The 24,723-nt window shown below is 41.7% G+C and overlaps 1 protein-coding gene across 1 annotated transcript in view; it reads left to right on the forward strand.

Moving 5' to 3' along the window:
- Positions 1-22,322, forward strand: part of LOC132504839 (acyl-coenzyme A synthetase ACSM1, mitochondrial-like) — a 47,203-nt gene extending 24,881 nt beyond the window's left edge. Inside the window, exons 9-14 of the mRNA XM_060122524.1 lie at positions 923-1,003; positions 1,547-1,648; positions 17,744-17,871; positions 18,961-19,060; positions 20,378-20,497; positions 21,975-22,322. Of these exons, the coding sequence (XP_059978507.1) occupies positions 923-1,003; positions 1,547-1,648; positions 17,744-17,871; positions 18,961-19,060; positions 20,378-20,497; positions 21,975-22,061 (618 nt within the window). The 3' untranslated portion in view covers positions 22,062-22,322. The remainder of the gene's footprint in view (positions 1-922; positions 1,004-1,546; positions 1,649-17,743; positions 17,872-18,960; positions 19,061-20,377; positions 20,498-21,974) is intronic.
- Positions 22,323-24,723: the final 2,401 nt, after the last annotated feature.

Here is a 24,723-nt window from a genome sequence, read left to right on the forward strand (position 1 = left end):
AAATGAAAGAAAGTATACAAAGCTCTGGGCACAGTGTCTAACCCCTATTGCAGCTATGGTTGTCACTGTTGTTTTTAGGTAGGTATTGTGTTTAGATGCTGGGGTGCAGAGATGGATGGGACAATCTCTATTCTCTGAATGCTCATTATCTACTGAGGGAAACAGACAAGCAACAATAGAAGTGTGGGGAAAAATACCACAGAAAGAGAATCTCCCAACTTCCTTTGATTAGGGCCTGAATGATAGCTAGTAGTAGTTGTTTACTGAATACTTGGTGTGTGCCTGGCACACACTCACAAGCACTCTAAGCGATAATGTTATAATTACCCCCATTTCACAGAGGAGGAGATCAAGGGGGATTACTTGGTACATAGCTAGTGAGTGGTGGAGTCAGGGTTCAAACCTTGGTCTCCCTGTGTGTAAAGCGCTTAACTTTAGGAAAGTGATAATTTCGAGAACCATAAAGAAGGAATAAGGTTCATCAGGAAGACATGGGGGTAGGGGAACAACGTGAACAATCTGAATAATCTCAGCACAGCTCTGAGAAGCAGTTGAGGCAGCTACAAGTAAATGGTTGTGAAATATACTCATGGCCCTCCCCGGCACAGGGACACATGTCTGGCATACAGTGGGCACTCCACACCCTACATTACATGCCCACGGCCCTGGGCTCACTCCTCTGCTTCTTCATGGCCTCTCCCACTGGACTCTGTAGCCCCAGCACTGGGCTCAGGCCCAGTCCATGTCAGGTGCAGTGAATGTCTGCTGACTAGAGTGGGGTCGATGGCTTCTAGCTTCTCCACGAGGGCTCTTTGCACAGCATCAAAATGACATCTGTGAGCAAGGTTGCTGTGTTTGATTTTTGCTGCCTTGTGATTAGCCTGGAGTCTTGGCCAACCCCAGTTCTCTTCTTTGCGAACAGGGAACAACTTGTGGCACTCTCCGGGGGATGAAGATCAAGCCGGGTTCCTTGGGGAAGGCCATCCCACCCTACGACATTCAGGTCTGGTGGTAAAGACATTGGCAGAGAGCTGTTAGTGCTCGGCTGGGGTTGGACCACTGTGTGACATGAGGTGACAGAACCAGTCATGCCTCCCGGTTGCCCTTCCTCTTCTCCGCCTACTTTTCCTCCAGTTTCCTGGGGAGTTTTCAGTTGAGAACTGCAATGTCCTGGGCGTGAGCGCAGCTTGCCAGGACAGCCAGAGGCCTCATGCACCGAGCCTGGGAAAGAGTACTTGCAGTAGCACAGGCAGCTCTCTCCACTGCGGGTGCCTTTAGTTTTTCCTGATCCGTGTTTTCTCGCTTGAAGACACATTTGTGATGTCTATATATGCATGAAGCACATAGACCCGTGGCTTGGGTTTTACCATTTGCTGATTTCAAAGACTTTTGACAGTTTTATTCTGTTTTCTGACAGGGCTCCTCTACCACAACCCCCTCCCCCAACTACCCCCACTGTGTCACATGAATGAGCCAGGCAGTGTTTGGGTGGGGCAGGAGTGTTGGGGATCCCTGCAGGGTCGGATTCACAGGTCTCTTGCTCCAGATCATTGATGACAAGGGCAACATCCTGCCACCCAACACTGAAGGAAACATTGGCATCAGGATCAAGCCCACCAGGCCCATAGGCATCTTCATGTGCTATGAGGTAAGGACACCCCATCTGCCCCCACATGGCCCAAGAATCCTTGCAGGGAGCTGTGTAGGTGCTAAGGGACTGGACTCAACTCTGCACCTTGAGACTTCTTCCTTCTTCCTTTATTCACTCCAAGTCAATGAAACCTGTTCTAATTAATCTCAAAGCTCATAGTGTGTTCCCACATCCCTTTCTGTCATAACCCATCTGGCACTTATGGGCTGACTGTTGGGGTAGAAAACAGCCTGGCTTCAGAACCACCAGACTTGGGGTCCAGTGATGTCTTGTGGTTAAGAGTGCTGGCTTTGACTGGGTTCACATCATACCACCGCACTTACCAACAGGGTGCAAACAAATCTATTATACTCGCTGAGCCTCCAGGGGCGCTATTATCCCCGCTTTAAAGAGGAAGAAACTGCAGATTAGAAGCTTAACGTTTCTTTCCCATGTCAAATAAATGGCAGGCCTAGGATTCAAAGTGGTGTGTTTTGGACCCCAAACTCTAAATGAGAAATCCAGGGACTACAGAAACCTACAGTAGAGTATAAGGAAACCTGCTGTAACTCTTCATCAGACAAACCCTAGCTAGCAGTGGCCACTAAGAGGAAATCCTCAGCTTCCAAGATGGACCGTAGAAGGGTAGACAGACCCTGAAATTGATCTCAGACTCCATCTCCTTTCTACAAAGTCACAGCCACTGGTGTCACTGTTGTGCTCACACTGTGGCCTTGGGTGGGTGGGTGGGGCCCTGTCCCTCTGTGGTACTATTGTCCAGAAGCAATCATGCAAGCCTTAGCCTTAATTCTCAGTAGCACAGTGTAAAGGTTGGATAAAAGGGAAAATGAACACAGAGTAACAGGTATCTAGATCAGCAGTTCTTAATACTGCCTGCACGTTAGAATCATTTGAGGGATTCTGTTTTTTTAAATACTTGGATCCAACCACAGAGATTCTGGTTAAATTGAATTGGGATGGTCCAAAGCCATGACCTAAAAAAAATTGTACATAACATATTTTATTTAGCAAAGATGTCTTGCCATATGGCCACACTGATTTCCTTCATTTCAGATGTTCTCATGGCATTGAGACATGTCATTCTACCTTTGAGATTTGTTGGCTTATATTCTGTTCTTTTATTTTCTTTTTATTGAGGCATATATATATATATATGATATAAAATTTACCCTTTTCACCATTCCTGAGCATACCGTTCAGTAGCACTGAGTAAAATTTACAATATTGCACAACCGTCACCACCATGCATCTGCAGACAATTTCCTCCATCCTCAGAAGCAATTCTGTTCCCATTAGACAACAGCTGCCTAGTCCCCATCTCCCCGCAGCTGGTAACCTCTAATGGTACTTTTTGTCTTTAAGAACTTGCCTATTTTTAGTTACCTCATATAAGTGGAATCATACAACATTTGCCCTTTTGTGTCTGGCTTATTTCACTTAGCACCATGTTTTCAAGGTTCATCCATGTTTTAGCAAACTGTCATCTTTTGAGACTGAATAATATTCCATTGTATGTATATACCAAGTTTTGATGGACATTGGGTTGTTTCCACCTTTTGGCCTTTGTGAATAATGCTGCTATGAACACTGATTGTGCAAGTAACTGTTTGGGTCCCTGCTTTCCCTTCTTTTGGTTATATACCCAGAAATGGAATTGCTAGATCATATGGTAATTCTGTTTAACTTTTTGAGGAATTGCCATATATGTTTTCCACATGCACAAGGCTTTTCATTTCCTCATATCCTTACACTCACTTGCTATTTTCAGTTTATTTTTAATAATGGCCATTCTAATGGGTTTGAAGTGGTAACTCATTGCGGTTTTGATTGACATTTCTCTAATGACTAGCATCTTTTCATGTTCTTATTGGCCGTTTGTATATCTTCGGAGAATTGTCTATTCAAGTTCTTTGCCCATTTTTAATTGGCTTGTTCATTTTTCTGTTGTTGTTGTTTCTAAGTTGTAAGAGTTCTTTATGTAGGCTGGATATTAATACCTTATCAGATATGCAAATTATATGCTTTGCAAATATTTTCTCCCATTCAGTGGGTTGTCTTTTCACTTTCTTGATAGTATCCTATGACATACAAAGTTTTTAAATTTGGTGAACATTTTATGTATTCAATATTTTTCTTTTATTTCCTGTGCTTTTGGTGTCATATTCAAGAAATCATTGTGAAATCCAAGGCAAGATTTTCCTCTGTGTTTTCTTCCAAGAGTTTTATAAGCTCAGCTCTTACATTTAAGTTTTTGATCTATTTTGAATTAATTTTTGTGTATGATATAAGGTAACTTCATTCTTTTGCATGTGGTCATCCACGTTTCCGAGCACCATTTGTTAAAAAGACTGTCTTTCCCACTGAATAGTCTTGGCATCCTTGCCTAAAATCAATTGACAGTATATGTGAGGGTTACTTTTTGGGTTCTCTATGCTCTTCCAGTGGTCTGTATGTCTCTTTTTATGAACGTATCACATTGTTTTGTTTGCTATAGCTTTGAAGTAAGTTTCTGAAATCAGGAGTGTAAGTTCTCCAACTTTTTTCTCCTTTCTAAAGGTTGTGTTTGCATTTTGGGATCCCTTGAGATTTTATGTGAATTTTAGGATGGGTTTTTCTATGTCTGCAAAAAACACCACTGAAATTTTGATAGGGATTGCATTGAATCTGTAGATAATGTTGGGCAGCACTGTCACCTTAATATTGTCTCAAATCAATGAATATGGGATGCTTTTGCATTTATTTATGTCTTCTTTCTCTTTTTCAGCAGTGATTTTTAATCTTCAGTGTACAAGTCTTTCACCTTCTATACTAAATTTATCCTTAGTATTGTATTCTTATTGATGTTTTTTCTTTTTGGATTGTTAATTGTTAAAGTATAGAACTGCACCTTAAGTTTTGTGCATTGATTTTCTTTCCTATAACTTTGCTGAATTCCTTTATTAGCTCTAACAATTTGTGTGTGTGAGAGAAAGTTTTTTAGGGTTTTGTACATGTAAGATCATGTTATCTGTGAACAGATCTAGTTTTAATTCTGTTTCATTTTGGTGCCTCATTTCTTTTTCTTGCCTAACTGACCTGGGTAAACTTCCAATACTTTGTTGAGTAGAAATGGTGAGATCAGGCTCTCCTGTCTTGTTCCTGATCTTAAGAGAAAATCTTTCAGTCCAGTGAGAATGATGTTAGCTATGCTTTTTTTTAAAATATATGGCCTTTGTCATGTTGAGGATGTTTCCTTCTATTCCTAGTTTCCTTCTATTCTATTTCCTTCTATTCCTATTCCTATTTATTAAATAAACTGCGTGTTTTTATCATGAAAGGGTACTGAATTTTGTTAAATGCTTTCTCTGCATCAATTGAATAGATATGGGGTCCCCCAGCCCTCACTGTCATTCTATTAGCATGGTTCATTATGTTGATTGATTTTCATATGTTGAACCAGGAATAAATCCCACTTGGACATGGTATATAATCCTTTTAATATGTTGCTGAATTCTGTTTGCTAGCATTTTGCTGAGAATTTTGCCCCAATTATTCATAAGGGTCTGTAGTGTTCTTTTTTTGTAGTATCTTTGTCTGGATTTGGTGTCAGAGTAATGCCGACCTCATAGATTGAGTTAAGGAGTTTGTTTCTCCCCTTCAATTTTTTGGAAGAGCTTGAGAATAATTGGTATTAATTCTTCTTTAAATGTTCGGGAGTTTTCATCAGTGAAGGCATCAGGTCTGGGGCTTTCTTTTCAGGGTGGGGAGGGATGAGAGTGTTGATTACTGATTCAATCTCCTTACTAGTTATAGGTCTATTCATATTTTTTATTTCTTCATGATTTATTTTTGGTAGATTATGTGTTTCTAGAAATTTGCCTCTTTCATCTAGATTATCCTGTCTTTTGGTGTATAATTGTTTTAGTGTTCTCTTATAAACTTTTCTTTTTTGGAATGTAAAATGGCTAGTAATATCTCCTCTTGCATTTCCGATTTTAATAATTTGAATCATCTCTTTTTTTCTTAATATAGCTAAACATTTGTCAATTTTTGATCTTATCAAAGAACCAACTTTTGGCTTTATTTGTTCTGTCTATTGTTTTCCTATTCGCTATTTTGTTATTCTTAGATCCAAACTTATTTCCTTCTTTTGCTAGCTTTGGATTTAGTTTGCTCTCCTCTTTCTTGTTACTTAAAGTGTTAAGTTATTGACGTGAGATTTTTTTTTTTCCTAATGTAGGTGTTTAAAATTCCTAAGCAACACTGCTTTTGTTACAATCACAAGCTTTGGTATGTTGTAGTTTGGTTGTTATTTATCTCCATGTAATTTCTAATTTCCCCTGTGATTTCATTTTTGACTTATTGGTTGTTTAAGACTGTATTGCTTAATTTTCTACATATTTGTGAATTTCTCACTTTTCTTTTTGTTGTTAATTTTTAATTTCATTCTATGTGATCAGATAAGATACCTTATATGATTTCAATCTTCTAAAATGTACTAATCTTTGTTTTGTGGCATATTATGTGACCCATCCTGTAGAATGTTCCATGTACATTTGAGAAAAATGTGTGTTCTGTTGTTCTTAGGCAGGGTATTTTGTATATCGGTCAGATCCAATTGGTGTGTAGTGTTAGTCAAGTCCTCCACTTCATTATTGACCTTCTTTCTGGTTGTTCTATCCATTATTGAAAGCAATATATTGAACTCTCCAAGTGTTATTGTAGAACTGTATATTTCTCCCTTCAATTCCATCAATGTTTATTTTATATAATTTGGAGTTTTGATTTCTCCCTTTAATTCTGTCTATGTTTGCATCATATATTTTGGCACTATGCTGTTAGGTGCATATACGTTTCTGAATGTTATATAGTCTCAGTGAATTAATATTTTTTTCAATATATAATGTCCATTTATTGTCACTTGTGCCAGTATTCAACTTCAAGTTTATTTTGTCTGATATTATTAGATAGCCACCCTTTTGTCTCCTATTTGTAGGGAATGTCTTTTTCCATCTTTTCAATCTACTTGTGTCTTTGAATCTGAAATGAGTCTCTTATAGACAGTGTAGAGTTGGATCATGTTTTATCATCTATTCTGCAAATCTCTGCCTTTGGATTGGAGAGTTTCACCCATTTACATTTAAAGTAATTATTGATAAGGAAAGACTTACATATGCCATTTTGCTATTCATCTTCTGTATGTCTTAATGCTTTTTTGCCCCTCATTTCCTCCACTACCGTCTTCTTTCTTATTTAGTTGATATTTTTTAGTGACATATGTTGCTTCTCTTCTAATTTCCTTTAGTTTATATTCCTTAGATATTTTCTTCATGGTTACTATGGGGATTACATATAACATCCTAAAATTATAACAATCTAATTTGTATTGATACCAAATTAACTTCAATTACATACAAAAGCTGTACTTCTAAGCATTATGGTGGTGTGAGACAATCCCTTTGTCTCTCTCCTTTAATCTACAACTAGTAAAACATCCATAACACAACACCAGTTCCTCTGCTCAACACACCAGGACACAAGAGAGATCTACACATCTGTAATCTGAAGGTGGATGGGTTGGAACACATAGAAGAGGCAGAACCAGTGCCCATGATACTGGCCTCCTGGCTATCATGGCTGAGCCACAGCCCCAGAGAATCCAGCAGCAGCAGCAAAGGTGACACACATGACTCTGGCTTCTAGCTGCAGCAGTGCCCATGGCCACAGAGAACTGGGCAGCAGTAGAAGTGAGCCCCATGATCCCAGTCCCTTCAGCCACAGGAGCACATGAAACTCCAGACCCCTGCTTGTGGTGGTGCCCATGAACATGACAACCTCTGACCCCAGCTTCTACCCCTCCCTCCAACTACCCCCACTGAGGCAGCAGTGGCCGCAACCTAGGCAACCCCAGACACAGCGGAAACTTCTGCCATACCAGTGCTCCTGGTGGTGATGCCAGCAACAGAAGTGACGCCAGCAACAGAAGTGACACCGGCAACAGCAAGGCACCAGTGACCCCAGGAGCACAAGAAGCAATTATGAGGGCATGGGGCCACACCTTCCACAGAGACAATGGAAGATGGAAAGTGCAGATTCTCAAATACCACAAGAGGCAGCTCTGGAAAGACGAACCAAAAACCTGGACATGAAAGGAACCTAAGTGTCCATCAACAGATGAATGGATAAAGAAGATGTGGCACATTGGGCTTCCCTGGTGGCGCAGTGGTTGAGAGTCCACCTGCCAATGCAGGAAACACGGGTTTGTGCCCCAATCTGGGAGGATCCCACATGCCGCGGAGCAGCTGGGTCCGTGAGCCATGGCCGCTGAGCCTGCGCGTCCGGAGCCTGTGCTCCGCAACGGGAGGGGCCACAACAGTGAGAGGCCCGCGAACACAAGAAGATGTGGCACATATATACAATGGAATATTACTCAGCCATAAAAAGAGACGAAATTGAGTTATTGGTAGTGAGGTGGATGGACCTAGAGTCTGTCATACACAGTGAAGTAAGTCAGGAAGAGAAAAACAAATACCATATGCTAACACATATATATGGAATCTAAGAAAAAAAAAAGTCATGAAGAACCTCGGGGTAAGACGGGAATAAAGACACAGACCTACTAGAGAATGGACTTGAGGATATGGGGAGGGGGAAGGGTAAGCTGTGACAAAGTGAGAGAGTGGCATGGACATATATGCACTACCAAACGTAAAATAGATAACTAGTGGGAAGCTGCTGCATAGCACAGGAGATCAGCTCTGTGGTTTGTGACTACCTAGAGGGGTGGGATAGGGAGGGTGGGAGGGAGGGCGATGCAAGGGGGAAGAGATATGGTAACACATGTATATGTAAAACTGATTCACTTTGTTATACAGCAGAAACTAACACACCATTGTAAAGCAATTATACTCCAATAAACATGTTAAAAAAAAAAAAACTTGTGCTGTAGTGCCACCTACTTAAAAACAAAGGAAAAACCTCTAGTTACCAATTATTGGTTTGTTAGAAACAAAGTAAGCAAAACTTTATCTATTAAGAAAGGTGTTGGATACTTCAAATGCACTGGTACAGGAACATCTCATCAAGCACCATGAAAAATGACAGCAATGCAGTATACCAAAAAAGAAATGACAATTCTCCAGAAACCAAAGTGAAAATCACAGAAGAGCATGCTTTAACTAATGGAGAATTCAAAATAGGTATCATGAAGAAACTCACTGAGCTACAAGAAAACTCAGAAAAGCAATTCAATGAGCTCAGGAATAAAGTTGATGAACAGAGGAATACTTTACAAAAGAGATTGGTTACCCTAAAAAAGAAACAAACGAATTCTGGAGCTGAAGAACTCAATAAAATGAGATAAAGACTGTACTAGAAACCACTGGAAATAGAGCAGACCATATGGAAAGGAGAAGTAGTGAGCTCAAAGATAGAAATCTAGAAATGATTCAGGTAGGAGAGAGAAATAAGGTTTTAAAAAATGAAGAAACTCATTAGAAAACATAACATAAGGATAATTGGTATTCCACAAGGAGGAGAGAAGATGAGATCAGAGAGCATATAAAAAAATAAGAAATAATAGCTGAGAACTCCCCAAACCAGGAGAAGGAACTGGATATATGACTCCACAAGCTAACAGAACACCTAATTATCTCAGTGCAAACAGACCTTCTCCAAGGCACATTATATTAAGCTATCAAAATCAATGATAAAGAATTTTAAAGGCAGTGGGGAAAAAAAGACATTGTCCTGCAAAGGTACCCACATTAGCCTATCAGCAGATTTCTCAGCAGAAACTCTATAGGCCAGGAGAGAGTGGAATGACATACTCAAATTGTTGAAAGATAAAAACTGTCAGCCAAGACTATTCTAACCAGCAAAGTTATCCTTCAGATATGAAGGAGAAATAAAGGTTTTCCCTGACAAACAAAAGTTGAGGGAGTTCATCGCCACTAAACCTGCCTTACAAGAAATGTTGAAAGGAGCTCTTCTACCAAAATGAAAAGACAAAAGCACACAAAACTTAGAGTAAATAGAATCAGAAAATTGCAACTCTATATAAGTTGTTAAACAGTTATAGCATAAAAGGGGGGAAAGCAGTAAAAATAACTAAGGTACTTCAATCTGGTAACACACTTACAGTATAAGAGAAGATAATTTGAGGCACACACACACCAAATATAAAGGGGGAACAGGAAAATGATGGAACCTGTATAGGCAAATGAGATAAGATGTTATCTACAGAAAAAGGGCTGTTTTATTTATGAGACATTTTATACAAACCTCATGGTAACCACAAAACAAAACATAAAAAAAGAATAAGCTGAAGAAAAACAACATAGAAAACCACCAAACTAAAATGGCAGAAAGAAACACAAGGAAAAAAACAAAACAAAACAAAACCCCAAAAAAACCCAAAACAAACAAACAACAAAAAAGTGGCAATACAGAGCGACCAGAAAACAAAAGATAAAATGGCAGAACTAAGTCCTCATATATCATCAGTGATCACCCTAAATGCCAATGGATTAAGGTCACCCATCAAAAGAGACACAGTGGCTGGATGGATTAAAAAACAAGATCCAACTATATTCTGCCTCCAGGAGACTCATCTCAGCTCTAAAAAAAAATAGGCTCTGAGTGAAGGGATGCGAGATGATACTGCAAGCAAAGGGCAGCCAAAACAACTGGGTGTAGCTATATTCATAACAGACAAAAGACTTCAAGCCAAGAAAGGTAAGAAGAGCAAAAGATGAACATTACATAATGATAAAGGAGATAACCCTTCAAGAATATATGATATTTATTAATATATATACAGTCAACCCTCCAGATCTGCACGTTTTACATCCACAGATTCAACTTACCTGCAGATCAAAAATAATTCAGAACACAATTCCAGAGAGAAGCAAAAAGCAAATCTAACTTTGTTGTGTGCCGGCAACTATCTGCATAGCATTTACATTGTATTAGGTATTATAAGTAATCTAGAGCTGATATAAACTTTACAGGAAATTGTTTGTACATTATATGCAAATTATAAGAGACTTGAGCATTCCTCAAATTTTGGTATCTGCAGGGGTTCCTGGAACTAACGACTGTATATACCTAACCTAGGAGTACCAAAATATATAAAGCGATTATTAACAGATGTAAAGGGAGAAACTGATGGCAGCACAATAATAGTAGGGGACTTTAACACGCCACTTACGTTAATGGGTAGATCATTTAGACAAAAAGTCAACAAGGAAACAATGGCCTTAAATAAAACATTAGACCAAATGGACTGAATAGACGTATATAGAACATTCTATGCAAAAGCAGCAGACTACACATTCTTCTCAAGTGCACATGGAACATTCTCAAGGTTAGGCCATGTGTTTGGACACAAAATAAGTCTCAATAAATTTAAGAAGACTGAAATCCTTTCAAGCATCTTTTCTGAATATAATGGTATGAAACTAGAAATCAGCTACAAGAAGAAAGCTAGAAAAGTCACAGATATGTGGAGACTAAACAACATGGTGCTGAACAACTACTGTGTCAAGGGAGAACTTAAAGGAAAAAATTAAAAATACCTTAAGACAACTAAAAATAAAAGTATAACATACCAAAATCTGTGGGTTGCAGCAAAACTGGTACTAAGAGGGAAGTTTATAGTGATACAGGCCTACGTCAAGAAGCAAAAAAAGTCTCAAACTATTTAACCTTACACTTAAAGGAGCTAGAAAAAGAATAGGTGAAGCCCAAAGACAGTAGAAGGAAGGAAATATTAAAAATAAGAGCAGAAACAAATGCAATAGATACTTAAAAGACAATAGAAAAGATCAATGAAAGAAAGAGCTGGTTCTTTGAAAAGATAAACAAAATTGACAAACCTGTAGCTCAACTCACAGGAAAAAAGAGAGAAGGCACTGATAAAATAAAAAACAAAAGAGGCATAATAACAATGGATACTACAGAAATACAAAAGATTATGAGAATATTATGAACAAAAAATGGACAACCTAGAATAAATGGAAACATTCTTAGAATCATGCAACCTTCTAAGATTGAATCATGAAGAAATAGAAAATCTGGATAGACTGATCAACATTAAGGAGATTGAAACAGTAATTGAAAACCTCCCAGAAAGCCAGATGGCTGCACTGGTGAATTCTACCAAACATTCAAAGAAGATTTAATACCTATCATATTCAAACTATTCCAAAAAATTGAAGAGGAAGGACGGTTTCCCAACTCATTTTACAAGGCCAACATTAGACTGATACCAAACCAGACAAGGATAACACACACAAAAAATAAAATTGCAAGCCAGTATCGCTGATGAACATAGATGCAAAAGTTATCAACAAAACATTAGCAAACTGGGCTTCCCAGGTGGTGCAGTGGTTGAGAGTCTGCCTGCCAATGCAGGGGACACGGGTTCGAGCCCTGGTCTGGGAGGATCCCCCATGCCGCGGAGCAACTAGTCCCGTGAGCCACAACTACTGAGCCTGCACGTCTGGAGCCTGTGCTCTGCAACGAGAGGCTGCAACAGTGAGAGGACCGTGCACCGTGATGAAGAGTGGCCCCTGCTCGCCGCAACGAGAGAAAGCCCTCGCACAGAAACAAAGACCCAACACAGCCAAAAATAAATAATTAAAAAAAAAATTAGCAAACCTAATACAACAATACATTAAAAGGATTATACACCATGATGGAGTGGGACTTATTACAGGGATCCAAGGATGGCTCAAATTAAGCAATGTGATACACCACATTAACAAAGAATAAAAATCATATGATTATCTCTACAGTTGCAGAAAAATCATTTGACAATGTTTAACATCCATTTATGATTAAAAATAACTCTCAATAAAGTGGGTATGGAAGGAATATACCTCAACATAATAAAGCCCATTTATGACAAACCCACAGCTAAAACCATACTCAACAGTGAGACACTGAAAGCCATCCCTCTAAAATCAGGAAGAAGACAAGGATGAGCATCCTCGCCCCTCTTATTCAACATAGTATTGGAAGTTCTAATCACAGCAGATAGGCAAGAAAAAGAAATAAAAGTCATCCAAATTGGAAAGGTGACAAATTTTACTTGTCACCTTATTTGCAGATGACATGATTTTATATGTAGAAAATCCTAAAGACTCCACCAAAAACTATTGCAACTAATAAATGAAAAGAGGAAAGTTGCAGGGTACAAAATCAGTATACAAAAATCTGTTGCATTTATATATAATAACAATGAACTAGGAGAAGAATACATTAAGAAAAAAATCCCATTTACAATCACAACAAGTAGAATAAAATCCTTAGGAATAAATTTAACTAAGGAGGTGGAAGACCTGTACACTAAAAACTATAAGACATTGTTGAAAGAAATTGAAGAAGCAGCAAAGAAATGGAAAAACTAGTTCATACTCATGCATTGGAAGGAATAACATTGTTAAAATGTTCATTTTACCTAAAGTAATCTGCAACTTCAGTGCAATCCATATCAAAATCGCGATAACATTTTTCACAGAAATTGAACAAAGAATTCTAAATTTGTCTGGAACCACAAAAGACCCCAAGTAGCCAAAGCAATCCTCACTGAGAAAATAGAACAAAGTGGGAGGATCACACTTGCTGATTTCAAATCATACTACAAAGTTATACTATTCAAAATAATTTGACAGAAAAACAGACACATAGATCAATGGAAATATTTGAGAGCGCAGAAATAAACTCACACATATATGAACAACGAATTTCTGACAAGGGAGCCAAGAATCTACAATGGAGAAAAGAAAGTCTCTTTAATAAATGATGTTGGGAAAGCTGGACAGCCACAGACAAAAGAGTGAAGCTAGACCACTATCTTACGTCATACACAAAAATTAACTCAAAATGGATTAAAAAACTTGAATGTAAGACCTAAAACCATAAAACTCCTAGAAGAAAACATAGACAGTGTGCTCTTTGACATTGGTCTTAGCAACATATTTTTGGCTATGTCTCCTCGGTTAAGGGCAACAAAAACAAAAGTAAACAAATGGAACTACACCAAACTAAAAAGCTTCTGCACAACAAATGAAACCATCAACAAAACAGATAAGGACAAATACCTGTGATTTCACTCATATGTGGAATATTAAAAAAACAAACGAACAAAACAAAAGCATAGATATGGAGATCATATTAATGGTTATCAGAGAGGATGGGGGTTGGAGGGCAAAGTGAGTAAAGAGGGTCAACTGTATGGTAAAAGATGGAAACTAGAGTTTTTGTGGTGAGCGTGCTGTAGTGTATAAAGAAGTCAAATTATAATGTATGCATGAAACATATGTTATAAACCAATGCTACCTCATTAAAAACATGTAAGCAGTAAAAGAAACAAAAACAAGAAACTCTACTTCTGTAGAGCTTTGTCCCCTCTTTCTGATACTGATTCCATAAATTATATCTTTGTACACTGTGTACCCAAAAATATAGACTTAGAATTTTTTATAAATTAAAAAAAATACTATAGAAAATTAAAAGTGGAGTCACAAATCAAAATTACAGTAATATTGGCTTTTACATTTGCCCACACACTTAACTTTTCCAAAGATATCTTTATATGGATTTGACACATGTCTAGAGTCTTTTCATTTTAACCTGTAGGAATCCCTTTACCATATCTGCTAGGGCATGTCTAGTGGCAATGAACGCCCTCAGCTTTTATCTGAAAATATCTTAATTTCTCCCTCATTTTTAAGGAGCATTTTGAAGGCAGGATAGAGAAGTCTTGATTGACAGGTTTTTTTCTTTCAACACTTTAAATATGTAATCCCACCACTTCTGGCCTTCAAGGTTTCCTGTGAGAATCAGCTGATAATCTTACTGAGGATCCTTGTATGTGATGAGTCACTTCTCTTGCTGTTTTCAAGATTCTATTTGGCTTGCAATATTGTGATTTTTATGTATCCTGGTGTGGGTCTCTTGAGATTATCTTATTGGATTTCTTTGAACTTCTTGTATTTGTAAATTCATGTGTTTCATTACATTTGAGAAGATTTTGCCCCTATATCTTCAAATACTATTCCTGTCCCTTTCTCTGTTTCATTTCCTTCTCTCATAATGCACATGTTTCTCTGCTCGATGGTGTCATGCAAGTCCATTAGGCTCTATTTGCTTTTCTTCAATTTTTTTCCTGTTTGCTCCTCAGACCCAATAACTTCTATTGTTCTGTCTTCAACTCTCTGATTCTTTCTTATTCCTGTTTTAAACTACTGCCACACACTTCCGTGAATTTTTTGTTTTAGTTATTGCCCTTTTCTAGAACGTCTGTTTGGTGCCTTTCCATAATTTCCATCTCTTTGTTGATATTCTCATTTTGTCCACATGTCACTTTTCTGACTTCTTGTAGTGCTTTGTCCATTTCTTCCTTTACCTCTGTGACCACATTTAACAAACTTGATTTAAACTGTTTGTCTAGTAAGTCTTATGTCTGGCCTTCCTCAGGGATGGTTTCTGTCAATTAATTTCATTCCTTTGAATGAGGCATGATGTTTTTAAATATTTATTTATTTTATTTATTTATTTTTTACTTTTGGCTGTGTAGGGTCTTAGTGCAATACACAGGATCATTGTTGTGGCATGTGGGATCTTTTGTTGCAGTGTGCAGGCTTCTTTCTAGTTGTGGTGTGTGGATTTTCTCTCTCTAGTTATGGTGCACAGGCTCCAGAGTGTGTGGGCTCTGTAGTTTGCAGCATGAGGACTGCCTAGTTGAGGCAAACGTGCTCAGTAGTTGTGGTGCGCGGGCTTAGTTGCCCCACAGCATGTGGGATCTTAGTTCCGCAACCAAGGATCAAACCCATTTCCCCTGCGTTGGAAGGTGGATTCTTTACTACTGGACCACCAGGGAAGTCCTGAGGCATGATTTCTGTTTCATTGTATGTCTTGTAATTTTTAGTTGAATATTGGGCCTCTCACTATTACAATGTGGTAACTCTGGAAATCAGATTCTCCTGCTTCCCTGGGGGTTGGGGTGTCTGGGGTTTTGTTCTTGTTCTTGTTTTGTTTGGTTGACCGCTGAAGCCTATAACAGTATGTTTGTTTTGAGACGTTTCCAAACTCTTCTTGCAACTACAATTATTGGCCATGTGTGATCACACTGAAGTTTCTGATCATTTAGCTCATGTTCAGCTAATGTTTTGACAGAGATTTTCTTGAGTGTCAAGAGGTCAAACAAACAAAAATACCAATAACAACAAAAAGGAGAGAACAACCAATGTACAAGTTAGGTCTGTGCTGGGGTACTCCTTCACCACTTAGCTCAGCTTGCTCTGAGCCTAGAGATCAGTCTGAGGTGAAACCTTAAGGTCTTCTTAGGACCCTTGTGAGCACACGTCTTGCTCAGGTATGTGCATGGTTTTCTAGATACCGCCATGTGCACAGCTGTCTTGAATATCCTAATTTCTTGAAAGACTGTCACCCCAGCTTCTCCTCCAGACCTTGATGATCTATTGTATATCTCCACCCATAATTTCTTACCTCAGGCATCTTTCAGTTTTGTAGTCTTCCAGGTAGCTCCTATGAACAGTTCCTATTGCTTTTCCCACTTATATTCTGAGTTACATGAACTGCGTGCCTTGCACCAGTCCTCCCATTATCCCCAGACAGGTTACAACAGGTGTGTACAATAATTTGCAAATGAGATCTTCTCTGCTCTCTCTGGTTGGAGCAGGGGCACTGGGAACTGGGCTGCCATCTGCTCAAGACCAAAACTGCCATGCAGAAGAAAGGCTGGAGCAAGGGTGAATAAAATGTCACAAAACTTTGTACTATTTTTAAGATGGCTTTTTCTTGATTGGGTATTTATAAGGTTGTTTTAAGCCTTTGACTCTTTCCCAGACGTTGTACATAGTCAATTCAACTTCTTGTACTTTTTTTGTAGTTTTTGGGGGGAAATGAGACCTTAAATCTTCCTCATTTGCCATGTTTTCTTGACATCACCCACCAGTAGCACTTTTTAAAAGTAGTCAAGGTGAAGAACTCAATTTGGTGCCTCTGTAGACTCTGACCCTCTCTGTGTGGTAGATGTGATACTATTCTCCTACCATTCAGGAGCTCTTCAATGGCTCTGAGATCTACTTCCAAGAAGTTCAGGCCCGGTGAGACAAAGGAATTCCTTCCCTGGGTGTGGGAGTCCCATCTGCAAGGTTCCAATCTCCTACCCTACCTCAGATGATTGACATCAAGAAATATCATTTCCTTCAGGGAAGACATGTCTACAGGGATGTGTCAGGTCAACTGTATCACAGTACACTGAGATGGACAGCAGTTCAAATGGTACATGAATTCGGGGTGGGACTTTTTCTGTATGCTTTGATGTGGTGTCTCCTAAATTTCAGTCATTCAAGTCCACGTCAACTATTTTCTGCCACATCCATGCACCATGTATATTATTACTTACATTATTTTTCACTTTAAATCAAATTACTTTAAAGCATTTGTTTAAAACAGAATTTGATCTGGTATCTCAAGTGGAAAACAGTATCTCTTGCCAAAAACCGGAGGCAATGGGCTTCCCTGTTGGCGCAGTGGTTTAGAGTCCGCCTGCCAATGCAGGGGACACGGGTTCGATCCCTGGTACAGGAAGATCCCTCATGCCGCGGAGCAGCTAAGCCTGTGTCCCACAACTACTGAGCCTGCACTCTAGAGCCCGTGAGCCACAACTACTGAGCCCACGTGCCACAACTACTGAAGCTCGCACACCTAGAGCTTGTGCTCCAAAACAAGAGAAGCTGCCGCAATGAGAAGCCCGTGAACTGCAACAAAGAGTAGCCCCACTCGCCGCAACTAGAGAAAGCCCGTGTGCAGCAATGAAGACCCAACCGAGCCAAAAATAAATAAATAAATAAATTTTTAAAAAATTGTTCTTAAAATTGGTTGAACATTGTTCACTAATCGACCACGGGCATGCATTGAGTGCTTGCATGTCATGAAAGTAGACTCAGAGATTATAAAAATTGCCCAGGTGCCAGGTAGAGCCAGAAGCAGGATTCAAACCCAGATCCGAGCTCATTGTTGTAGCTCATCATCTCTAAACTCACTGTTTTTGACAGAGTAGTGTCGTTCTCTTTGCAGAATAACCCAGTGAAGACAGCCGAAGTGGAGTGTGGGGACTTTTACAACAGTGGGGACAGAGCAACTATTGATGCAGAGGGCTACTTCTGGTTCCTGGGGAGAGCTGATGATGTCATCAATGCCTCCGGGTAGGTATGGCTGACGCTGAACCAGAAGGTACCACCCTCACGAGCCTGGTGGGAGGTAGCATGCCCAGACATTCCTTCATGCCTTGGTGATGGACTCTCAGCCTAACTCTGAACCAAAGTAAGACATCGTGCAAGTTAGAGGCACTGGGAAGGAAAACTTGACTTTGGGCCCTATTTGTTGAGGGAGCTTACTCTGTGTGCTCCTGTAATGAACCACGTGTCACAGAAGCACATAACAACAACAAAAACAATAATAAAATTCACCTTTCTGGAATACGTATTATGTGACCGTACTCTCTGTAGAGCTTTATACGAACCACTCCCAGTGCTGTAAGGTAGATGTGATTATGCCCATTTTATTTTATTTTATTTTATTTTGTGGGGGGAGCGTATGTGTGTGGAGGCCCCAAGTGCACGGCATGCAGGATCTCAGTTCCCCGAGCGGGGATTGAACCCGTGCTCCCTGCAGTGGGAGCACGTAGCCCTAACCACTGGATGGCCAGGGAATTCCCATGATTATGCCCATTTTACATGAGCAAATGGAGTCAGTGACCAGTGAAAAACGTTGCCTGAAGTTTCAAAGACAGTACAGGGTGCAGCCCAGATTTGAACAAAGGTGGTCTGACTCCAAGTCTGTTGTTCCTAACTCTTACATGATTTATAAAGAAAAAAATGACACGTTACACTAGAATAACATGTTTTCTTGGGAATTTCAGGAAAATTGTGTTTGTTGTTTTTCATTTCTAAAACCAATGCTGATATAGTGAGGAACAGGCTGTAAAATTTGTACAAATGTTTAAGCTAAGGAGTTTTCATGCCAGGGGAAGCTGCTTGAGCTTGAGCCAAGCCCCAGAGCTCTGGGAGGATGAAGCATTCACCTCCTCTCTCACCTGGGGGGCACCTGAGCCTTGTATTTCTTAGCATGGAACGTTCAGGACTTCACATTTCAGTCCCATTACACAGGCCCTGGCGCCCTGTGACAGATACCCTCCGTGCCAAGGGAAGTTGTGTCTCTCCAAAAGATGCGATCTGAGGAACTGGGTCACCCTCACCCGGGAATTGCCTCAGAAGGAACCATTGGTCCTGCAGGTACCGCATTGGGCCGGCAGAAGTGGAGAACGCCCTGGCAGAGCACCCAGCGGTGGCTGAGTCCGCTGTGGTGAGCAGCCCGGATCCGATTCGAGGGGAGGTGAGGAACGGGACGTGGAGGTCATCGTGGCTGGGCGTGGGGCTGGGAAGGCAGGTGAGGGGAAAACTTCCCGGCCATACCTACCCAGCCTTGGACCTAGGGTGAAGCGAGGGCATGGTTGGTGTTCATGTGACTTACACGATGTGGTCAGCAGGGGGCACTGTGGCCTCATCTGTGACTGAAACGATGCTGATAGTGAATGCTGCTGCTGCTGCCATCTAGCAGTTAATCAGCTCTTACTGGGTGTCAGCTCATTTATCCCTCACAGAACACAATGAATTAAGGACTCTTTTAATACCTTTTTGCAGAGAAGGAAACAGAGGCATAAAGAGGTTAAATAACTTGCCTGGATTACACAGCTAATAAGTGGTGGGAAATTGAGCACTCTGGCTCCAGAGCATGCATCCTTGATTCAACAAGTGTTTATTGAACACCTTCTATGTACAATCCCTGAGAAGTTAAATGAGGACATGAATAATAATAGGAAACTAATAAATTACCAACGTTATTAAATGCCCACAAGGTCTTAACTATTATTAAATGCCCACAGGACTCTACCTACAATAATAGTGAAAATGGTGATGTTAACAATGATAGGAATACAAATACATTTAAACAGGCTTCACGTTTTATGTGTATTATCTCATGGAATCTTTGCATGAACCTGATGAGGAATGCACCTGTCCTCTCCCCATTTCGCAGAGAAGGAGATTGAGATTAAGATAGGTTAAGTAATGTTCCAAAGCAAAGAGTGGAAACTGAAAGCACTGAGATTTGAACCTGGGATTTCCAAAGGCTCTGCTGTCAGTTTGTTTTCCCATTAATTTTGTAAGCATTTATTTTATTTAAAAATTTTTTTTAAATTTAAAAAATTTTTAAACTGAAAATTATTATTATTATTTTTTTTAACGCGGGCCTCTCACTGTTGTCGCCTCTCCCGTTGCGGAGCACAGGCTCCGGACGCACAGGCTCAGCGGCCATGGCTCACGGGCACAGCCGCTCCGCGGCATGTGGGATCTTCCCGGACCGGGGCACGAACCCGTGTCCCCTGCATCGGCAGGTGGACTCTCAACCACTGCACCACCAGGGAAGCCCTGAAAATTATTTTTAAATTTTTATTTATTTATTTATTGGCCGTGCAGTGTGGCATGGCTCGCGGGATCTTAGTTCCCTGACTAGGGCTCAAACCCGCGGCCCCTGTGGTGGGAGTGTGGAGTCTTAAGCACTGGACCTCCAGGGAAGTCCCAGGCATTTACTCCTTAAACTATACTTTGGTTGTCCCTCTCTCTGAGCCTCCACTCTGGTTCTTCACTGCAGGTAGTGAAGGCTTTCATTGTCCTGACCCCAAACTTCCTGTCCCATGATCGAGACCAGCTCACCAAGGAGCTGCAGCAGCATGTGAAGTCAGTGACAGCCCCGTACAAGTACCCAAGGAAGGTGAGCGAGAGCAGATGGATGGGGTCTGGTCCCTGTGAGTGGTTCTGGGGGCTCCACTGCCTCAAGTCTCATACAGTGTCTGGGGTGAAGCCTAAGTAGCCAAGAGCACTAATATTTTTCTCTGCAGAAGAAGCGTTTCAGCTTAGGGGTGTGAGGGAGCCCACTGAATCGGATGGAACCTCGATCCTGTGTCAGAAACTCATCCATTGCTGGAGTGTCAGACTAAAGAAAAAAATCAGACAATTGCCCAAGGCTATCCAGGAAGGTTATTTATAATCTTTCAAAATTTGAAAAAGACACCCAAACCAGCAACTTCCAAGCTATTAAAAAACATTCTGTCGTGAGAAATAGATTCTGTATTGCAACCCAACACCCATATACACACATAGCAAAGAACAAAGAACAAAATGATATTTACCCTAACAACATGTAATACATTCTGATATTTTTTGTTCAACTTCATTTGTTTTAAATGCTGTGCACAAGCTATAAAACTGTGCAGCAATAGAGAAATGATGAAATTACTCATGGAATTTAATATTATTCTGTAATTTAAACTGATAATGAAGATTTTTAACATAAAATATCACAATAATATATTATTGAGATAAAAAGCAGGCTAAGAAATAACATACGTAGTGCTATCTGATATGTTTAAAAACAAGTTAAAATTTTCTTCTTTTGTAGTAATACTTTGCTGCATTGTCTGAATGTTTACAATCAATACATATTATAAAGCTATATAGCTAACATTTATTGAGCATTTACTGTGTGTACTGGACTCAATGCTTTACATGCATTATTATTTCATTTAATCCTCTCCACAACCTGAGATAATCATCCCAGTCTACAGAGAGGAAACTGAGGCTTAGAGACTCAAAGTAAATTGCCTGAGATTAGACTAAATAGAAGCTGGAATTCAACCCCATGTGTATCTGACAACAGAGTTCATGCTGCTAACATCAGGATCTGATGCTTTATCGAGAGTAGAGTAGAGGATGCGTACCAGTCAGGAAGGGCTACATGTTACTGTGGGTAACAAAGAGTCCCAAAGTTGCAGTGGATTATAACAAGGACGGTGTCTTTCTTGCTCACGCCACTTGTCCACCATAGCTTTCCCGGAGCCTTTGCTCCACATCCCCTCATCCTGGGACCAGGATAAGGGAGCAGCCACCACGTAGGTACCTCCCAGAGCACTAGAAGAGATGGACAGAGGGGGTGGCCTGTCTCAGTGACTCCCAACTTTTCTGTTAGAGGTGGCACACTTCACTCCTTCTCATATTTCACTGGTCAAAGTACATCAAAGGGCTGCATCCAACTTCAGGAGGTCAGAGGAGAATCTGACATAAATGGTGGACCCCATTAAGGCCCCCACATGGCGCCAGCCTGTCTGGGGGACTGTGAGAGGGCAAAGGAGGAGAGCTGAGAAAAGGACGGGGGGACTTAGTCAGAATGTGTTTGCTTTATCCTCAACCAGGTGGAGTTTGTCTCAGAGCTGCCCAAAACCATCACTGGCAAGATAAAAAGAAGTGAACTCCGGAAGAAGGAGTTTGGTCAGATGTAATTGGCAGTAAACTCAGAAACCACTGTGTGATGTTGGCCAAATGCCTGGCGGCCTCAGGTTCCTCACGATGGTGAGGGTGAGGAGAGGAACGCTGAGAGAGTTGACTTGAAAGAGAGCCAGGAGTGTCAACATTCCAGCATTTTTGTTCTTTTAAATTAATATCAATCACTATCCTTCCTCCAAGTTCCCTGTTCCTTTCAGATTGCCCAGCTGAGCGCTCAGAATGGGGCTGAAGCAAATTAAATACTGACTCAGCATCCACAGTGAGTCTGTTGTGCGTTTATTCTGGGAAAGATCCAGTGCTAAATGCTGTCCCTCGTAATTCCCCCAACCCCCATCAGAGACTGCCCCAGGGCCTGATTCTCCCTCCTGGTTCCAGAGACTCTGACCCAGTCGACGACCAGGACATAGAGGTCTAGGAGGAACAGTCCATGTGGCCACCGGGGTCTGCTCCTGCCTGGCTTGCCTCTGCCCAACTGGGGGTGAGGCGGGAGGCAGGGCAAGTGTGGTGTCTGGGGAATGGAGAAGAGGGGAGGGCAGCCCAGCCTGGTGACGACACTTGCCTGCCACACCATCCCTCACCTGCACCCTCCAGTGGACCCGCTGCCTCCCCTCCCACCAATAATGCTGCTGCTGTTGCTGCTTGCAGGTCCCAGCCTGGACCAGTGCAGGTGAGTGAGTACCTGCCCTCTGGGGGCCCAGGAACCCTGCAGGACTCCTCCAGCCCTTCCCAGGGACCCAGGAGCTTTGCTCCCCAGCCCCTCCCCAGGGGCCCGGAGTCCTCCCCAGGCACCTCTCCTTACACTGTGTAATGCCCTGTGCCATCCAGAGCCCTCTGACCCCCCTGGCCTGTGGTCCTGTGAACTAACCCTTCACTCCATCCATCCTTCTGGCCTGAGATGGAACCACCAGAGGCTGGAAGGAGCAGAGGCAGAAGAGGCTGAGCCTGGGGGTGAGAGAAACGCATATTGTCTCCTTCTCACCCATTCCTGGGGGGTCACCGAGAGGGAGATCCCCTCTGCAGCTGCCCTCTTCTGAGGTGCACAGATACACACACTCACAGGGTAATATACAGACGTCACAAACACATAGACGCACAGGTAAAGAATCACCCCCAGCCTCACCTGGGGACTCAGGTGTTGGGCTCATGGACAGCTCACACACAGACCAACGCAGGCAAGGACACCCTGGGGGGAACACACACACATATACACACAAGTACACATACTCAGGGCCATGTGAGACAGCCCCCCAGGGCAGACCCACACACATCCCAAGGAGGCGCACACACGCACACACACACACACACACACACACACAGACATGTAGGCAGAGACATAGACACAGAACACAGCCACATACACACAGGCAAAAAAGGAAGACAAACACACAGATACAATCAGGAACACCCAAAGGGACAGCAACTTCACACACAGCACAGTCACACACATTTAAAACACAGACACAACTCCACGGACCCATATGCCCTGAGACACAGACACACACACGGATTTGCACAACCAACGTACATTCATTCAGTGACAAAGGTGCAGACACAAATGCGTACAGAGAAAAACAGAGAGACACTCAATGTCTCAGTGCTGTGCAGTGGGAAATTCACGTTCACAATCGAGATGCTCACAGACACAGAAACTCAGACACACAGGTTCATACGTGCAGACTTACACAACCACAGTCGCACACACACATGCTCCCAGACAGTTCTGGGACTCCAGTGGATACCTCCACAGGCAGTCGGGGTGAACAGACCCTGGCATTGAGGTAGAAGGTAGACGGGCTCCAGGCGCAGCAGCTGGAGCTTGTCTCCTGCTGACATTTCAAGGAAAAGATAAAGGCAGGAGCAGAGAGAAGCTCAGCTCTGCCTGAGTAAAAAGATGAGACTACCATATTTTTCATTCTTGAGGTCAAGGAGACCTCCTGGACTACACATGCACAAAACGGTTCCTCAGGGGTCAGAAAATGGAGGGGGCGCTAGCCCATAATATGTCCTGCCAACCTCTCAGAGACTCTCACGCTGGAATCTATCTTGGCTAAAAGATGCCTGTGCACCTTGGGTAGGACCCTGAGTCAGACCAAATATGGGCACAAAGCAAGATGAATCAAGGTGATTGGCTAGAGGGAACCCGGAGAACTGCAGCCATATAAGCAATTCAAGCCACCCCAAAAGCATGACTCTCTCTCTCTCTCTGAGCCCATCCGTGTGTCTTTCCACATGGACTTTTCTTCTAATAAACGCTTTATCTGCTTCCCTACCTTCTTTCTCTCTGCTGAATCCTTTCTTCAAAGAAGACAAGGACTGAGGTCCTGTTTCAAGCCCACCGGCCCTCGTGGTCTAGTGGTTGGGATTCAGCACTTTCACCGCCACAGCCTGGGTTTGATTCCCGGTCAGGGAACTGAGATCCTGCTTCAAGCCACCACACCCTCGAGATCAGCATGACCTACCCCACCTAGGCTGTCATGGAAGGGGGTGTTTTCCTGGCTCCGAACCCAGTGCTAGGCACCTGTCCCATTGAGGGCCTTCCAGAGGGCTGTGCTTATGCTCTGAGACACCAGAGAATGGCCAGGGTAGGGTGGCTCTGGGGACAGGGCACAGGGGAAGGACTGGGCTATGACAGCATGCACTTAACGTGGGGGTGTTGCA

The sequence above is a fragment of the Lagenorhynchus albirostris genome, chromosome 15 (assembly GCF_949774975.1).
Source record: "Lagenorhynchus albirostris chromosome 15, mLagAlb1.1, whole genome shotgun sequence".
NCBI lineage: Eukaryota > Metazoa > Chordata > Mammalia > Artiodactyla > Delphinidae > Lagenorhynchus > Lagenorhynchus albirostris.